This window comes from Pristiophorus japonicus, chromosome 23 (genome assembly GCF_044704955.1).
Source record: "Pristiophorus japonicus isolate sPriJap1 chromosome 23, sPriJap1.hap1, whole genome shotgun sequence".
Classification (NCBI taxonomy): domain Eukaryota; kingdom Metazoa; phylum Chordata; class Chondrichthyes; family Pristiophoridae; genus Pristiophorus; species Pristiophorus japonicus.
Window position 1 is genome coordinate 53,786,906 of NC_091999.1, and position 5,793 is coordinate 53,792,698.

The 5,793-nt window shown below is 55.5% G+C and overlaps 1 protein-coding gene across 1 annotated transcript; it reads right to left on the reverse strand.

Moving 5' to 3' along the window:
• Positions 1–343: 343 nt before the first annotated feature.
• LOC139235545 (zinc finger protein 239-like) lies at positions 344–766 on the reverse strand. The gene has a single exon (XM_070866605.1). It carries the CDS (start codon positions 764–766, stop codon positions 344–346), a length of 423 nt encoding a protein of 140 aa, XP_070722706.1.
• Between the last annotated feature and the right edge of the window lie 5,027 nt (positions 767–5,793).

A 5,793-nucleotide genomic window follows, 5' to 3' on the forward strand; every position in this document is an offset into this window, starting at 1 on the left:
TACTACAACAGTGAATGCACTTCAAATGTACTTTGTTGTTGTTGCACTTCTTTGGCTGTAAAGCACTTTGAGGTCATGGGAGGTGCTGCATAAGGACAGGTCTTTGTTAAATGAAGGAGAAAAGTTCCAAAAAAGGAACAGTTAGTAACAGGACAACAATTAGTCGCCACTTATATTGAAGAAGTTAAGGAATCGACACACTGTGTGTTGGAACCAAAGCTGATTTATTTGTCAGATATCCAGGTCATTAAATCCAGCCCAGTTACAGGGGAAACACAGCCCGACTGTCAGAATGAACACGATTCAGTCCTGATGTGATTCACAGCAGAATCCAACCCTGAAGTCAATTGTGAACTCGCAGGTGTCTCAGCAGGTTGTATGGGGCAGTGAATCCATTCCCACAGACGGAGCAGGTGAACGGCCTCTCCCCAGTGTGAGCGCGTTGCTGTTTCCTCAGATCATTTCTGCTTTTAAAGCTCTTCTCACAGTCAGAACATTTAAACGGTTTCTTATCGGTGTGAACAAGTTGATGTGCCAGCAGGTTGGATGAATCACTGAATCCCTTCCCACACATGGACCAGGTGAACAGCCTCTCCCCGGTATGTACTCGCTGGTCTCTCAGCAGGTGGGATGACCGAGTGAATCCTTTCCCATACTCTGAACAGCTGAACAGCCTCTCCCCAATGTGATTGCGCTTGTGAATTTCCAGCTCATACGCGTAACTGAATCCCTTCCCACAGTCTCCACATACCCACAGTTTCTCCATGGTGCTGATATCCTTGTGTCTCTCCAGAATGGATGCTCAGTTGAAGCCTCGCCCACACATACCACGTTTACAGATTCTCTCCACTGTGAATGGTGTGATGTTTTTTCAGGCTTTGTAATTGGTTAAAGCTCTTTCCAAAGGCAGTGCACTGGAACACTCTCACTCGGCTGTGTGTGTCTCGCTGCTTTTACAGTCACACTGATGTTTGAAATATTTGCCCACAGGCAGAACAGACAAACATTTCTCCTTCCACAGTCAAAGGACGATGATATTCATGTTGCGGTGGATCAAGTGACTCTGTGAGATCTTGGTGATGTTTGGTTCCAGTTTCCCATCTGGAAATCCTCCCCTTAACATCCCCTGAAAAAGGAGTTTACAAAAGTCATCACTGTAAGGACAGGATAGAAACTCAGAACAGTCAATTTTGGTTTCTGTGGTACACATATTCCTCTCTAGTTTCCCCACAGCTGTAAATCCCTATCCCACACACTATCCCTACTCCCCATGCTGAAATCCAAACCCATTACAACATCGCCAACATTTTTTCCTTCTTGCTGAAGGTGCTGACTCTGGCTGGGTTCAGTTCTACGCTCACTGGTTCCCCTCCCTCTCCTCCACTGAAGGTGCTGACTCTGGCTGGATTCAGTTCTACACTCACTGGTTCCCCGCCTCTCCTCCCCTGAAGGTGCTGACTCTGGCTGGGTTCAGTTCTACACTCACTGGGTCCCCTCCCTCTCCTCCCCTGAAGGTGCTGACACTGGTTGGGTTCAGTTCTACACTCACTGGTTCCCCTCCCTCTCTTCCCCTGAAGGTGCTGACTCTGGCCGGGTTCTAATTTGGCCACAGCTGGAGTACTGTGTGCAGTTCTGGTCACCACATTGCAAGAAAGATATTATTGCACCACTCAGGGTACAAAGATTTCCGAGGATGTGGCCTGAACTTGAGAATTTTAGCTATGAGGACAGATTGGATAAGTTGGGGTTGTTTTTTTAGGAAAAGAGGACGCTGAGGGGAGACCTCATTGAGGTGTATAAAATTATGAGGGGCCTAGATAGAGTGGATAGGAAGGATCTATTTCCCTTAGCAGAGGGTCAATAGCTGGGGGTGCATAGATTTAAAGTAATTGGTGAAAGGTTTAGATGGGATTTGAGAGGTTTTTTCACTGAGAGGATGGTGGGAGTCTGGAACTCACTGCCTGAAAGGGTGGTAGAGGCAGAAACCCTCATAACATTTAAAAGTACTTGGATATGCACTTGATGGGCCTAGATAGAGTGGATAGGAAGGACCTATTTGCCTTAGCAGAGATGTCAGCTGTGGCTCAGTGTGTCAGAAGGTTGTGGGTTAAAGTCCCACTCCAGAGACTTGAGCACAAAATATCTAGGCTGACACGCCAGTGTCACTGCACTGTCAGAGGAGCCATCTTTCAGATGAGGCTTTAAACCGAAGCCTGGTCAACTCTCTCTTTGGTGGACGTAAAAGATCCCATGGCACTATTTCGAAGAAGAGCAAGGAAGCTATCCCCGGCGTCGTGACCAATATTTATCCTTTACTCAAAATAACAACAACAGTTTATCTGGTCATTATCACATTTCTGTCCGTGGGAGCTTGCTGGGCGCAAATTAGCTGCCGCGTTTCCCACATTACAACAGTGACTACGCTCCAAAAGTACTTCATTCTCTGTGAAGAGCTTTGAGACCTCCAGTGGTCGTGCAAGGCGCTATATAAATGTAAGGCTTTCTTTTTTGTGCCATAACCTACAGGGCTACAGACCAAGAGCTGTACAGTGGGATTAGGCTGCAGAGCTCTGTGCCGGCCGGCAGGGACACGAAGGGCCGAATGGCCTCCTTCTGTGCTGTCAATGTCTGGGATTCGATGGTTTTTTTTGTTGGGCACTAAAATCAAATTTTTCCTTTTTTCCAGTGCCCCCTATAAAAGGAGAGGGGGACACTAAAAGCACCGGCAATTAAAACAAATTAAAACACCTCTTCAAAGAAGCGCGTTTGCTGCGGGCCGGGATGAGGGGCGTACACGTTCACGAGATGGAGCGGCACGTCCCCCAGGCGAACCGTTACGTGCAGCAAGCGGCCTGGCACGGGCTCCTCGACCCCCAAGATCTCCGGCTGAAAATGCGGGCCCAGCAAGATGGCCACCCCACTAGAAATGGCGGTGAGGTGGCTCATGCGGACCTCTCCTTGCCATTCCAGGAGCCACGTGGCTTCGTCTCCCGGAACGGTGTGGGTTTCTTGCAGGAAGCACACCGCATATTTCCCCTCCCGCAGGAGCGAAAAATTGTCAAATCTACGGCGTGCCCCTCTGCCGCCGTTGATGTTGAGGCTGGCTATGGTTATCTTCATGGCAAAAGCATAGTGCAACCTCTACCTTAACCTATTGTGGGGGAGGGAGCGGAGTCTTTTGTTGAACTCCGCTCCCTCCGCAGCCCAGCGAGGAGTCCCTCGAGCTCGCGCAGCTCAAGGTGCTGCTCCTTTGTCAAGGGCCCGCCCGCGGCCAAGGTTTTAACGGCGGCGCGGACGGACCCCTTGATCAGCTCCGGCTCGGACCATTTTTCCAGGGCCAGTCGGGCTTGGTCGCGGCGACCCCGGCTCTGGGCCAAAAAGTCCCAGAGTTCCTTTGCATGAATGAGGAGGGCCTCAGCGGCGGCCGCGAGCAGATCCACCGCCTCCCTGGCGGTGGTCTCTAGTTCTTCTCCCGCGTCCCCCACCGAGTCCCCGTCCTCCTCCGGGAGGTGGCCGCCAGCAGCCGGCCCATCGACCGCACAAGGTACGGCAAATGAACCGGCCGCTCCAACCGGCCCTGGCTCTGCCCCGATCCCACCCCCAGGATCGTCGGCAGAGGAGTCCCCACTGGGCTCTTTTAAAAATGGTGCTGGGTCGGGAAATGACAGCGGAAGGGGTTCCCCCTCCGCCCCAGGAACCGGGGAACAAGGAGAGACCCGGCCATAGGAAATCCCCAGGCCCTCCAAGTGCACCAGCTCCAAAGTAAGGGGCGAGGGTGGGTGTTCCTCCCCCTCCCCGCTGCCACCCCCCGGCCCAGCATCTACAGTGTCATTAAAACCCATAAATTGTTTTTCCGCCAGGTCGAGCGACTCCCGGGGGAAGTTGGATAATAGCTGGGCGGGCTCAGGTTCGGCCTTTTCGGCCTCGCCCGCCTCAGTCCCCGGGACGCCCGGCCCGGCGGCTACGCATTCCTCCGCGGTCCCCACGCCCCCCACGACAGGCAGATCTTCCACTCCATCCCCGGGAGGCAGAGGCTGGGCAGCCTCAACTGTCTCACCCTCCCCGGGGACAGACTCCTCCCGCCTACGGCGCTGCTTGGGGGCGCTGGTTGGGGACGCGGGACACGCGGCGGGCACCGACTCCTCCACGGAGGGATGTTGTTCCCCCTCCGTCTCATCGGAGCCGCGCCTCCTTTTGTTCTTGGGGGTGCGCGGAGGCAGGGAGGCCCCCATGTCTGCCGAGGCCTCCCGCTCCGCCCCCCCTTTTTCCTTTCCTTTCCCGCGCCCGGGCCCCTCTGTGGTGTTATTCAAGGGCTTGGGCACGGGCTCGGGACACCACGCGCTCGCCGGTGACGGGGTTGGGCTGAGCGCGGTGGTCAAATTATCTGGCGCACCGAGGGGACCCGCCTCTAGATGTTTATTCTTGTTCCGCGCCTTCTTTCCGGTCGGACGCTCTCCCTCCCCCCCGCCGGAGGCCCTGAAAACAAAGGCCTCCGACGATGCCCGCGCACCCATGGCTCCCGGCACGCGGACGCAACTAGGGGGAGGGGTGGCGGCGGCGCCAGCCTTGGCCGCCTTCGGTGGTTTGGCGGCCTTGGAGGCGGGGCAGTTCTTACGAACATGCCCCACCTCCCTGCAGGCATGGCACCGCACGCCGTCCGACGTCCAGAAGACGCGGTAGGCAGTCCCCTCGTGCACCACATTAAAATTCCCCTCCGTCGTGTCCTCCCGCGCCAGCCGGACAAAGAGCTGGCGGCGGAAGGAGAACACGTGGCGCAGGCTGTTCTCCCTGAGGCCGAGCGGTATGGGGTTGATCCCTGACCTTACCTCCCCCAGTTGTTGTAGGTGAGGGAGGAGGAGCTCAGCGGGAACAAAGGGCGGGACGTTTGAAATGATGACCCTCTGCGCGGTGGCCTCGAGAGGGTCCACCGGCAGGAACGTCCCGCCCACCGTGAGCCCCTTTTCAAGGGCCAGGGACACCGCCCGCTCCGACCCCAGGAAGAACACGGCCTTCCCAGACATCTTGGAGGCTGCGACAATGGCCGAGGGGCCGACTACCCCAGCCATCGCCCGCACGCACTCCTCAATGCTCATTGTGGGGTGAGTGTAGCTCTTGACCCCGTGTTTCCTGGTTATAAGTCTGAACGGTGGCAGGGCAGCGGGTGGCGCAGGAGGTGCCGTGGATGTGGACACCGCCTGCGCATACGTCCTTGCTGGCCCTGCCACCGGCGTGGATGGGGTCGCCATCACGGGGTCCCTTTAAGCGCTACACCCACCCCAAAGTCACAGGCCTTAATGGTCATTAATGGCCTCGTATGTTAACTGAGCAGAGGAGCCCTTAACGAGGCACCTCTCCCCTCGTTGGCAATTGGGGAGAGGCCTTGCTCCCTCTGCTCAGTTGTCTTAATTGTTTGTTTTTTTTTTATTATTAATTTGGAAGGAAAGGGTTCTCAGAGAGAGAGGGGAGAAACAGAGGGTAACGGAGAAAGAGAGAGGGGGGTGGGAAGGGGGGGGCTGCGAGGGCAGGTCTCCCCTCGCAGCTGTGGGTGGGTGCACTCCCCAGATGGCAAAACACAAAAGTCTTTGGGGTGGTCTTCAGGTGGGGGGAGAAGATGTCTTCACCTGGGGTAGCTGGAGCCACCAGGCACTCCTAACGATCTTTTAATTGGGTGATTGAGAAAAACAACAATCTTCAGCCTGGTAGCTCCAGCTATCCCAGGCTAGGCAAATGTGGGGGGGGTGGGGGGGGTTCCAATTGTGGGGGGGGCCTAGTTGTAAGCACGGCCCCCACGCA

Coding starts and splice junctions, on each gene's coding strand:
- LOC139235545 (XM_070866605.1), bottom strand. CDS start 766: ATGGAGAAACTGTGGGTATGTGGAGACTGTGGGAAGGGATTCAGTTAC.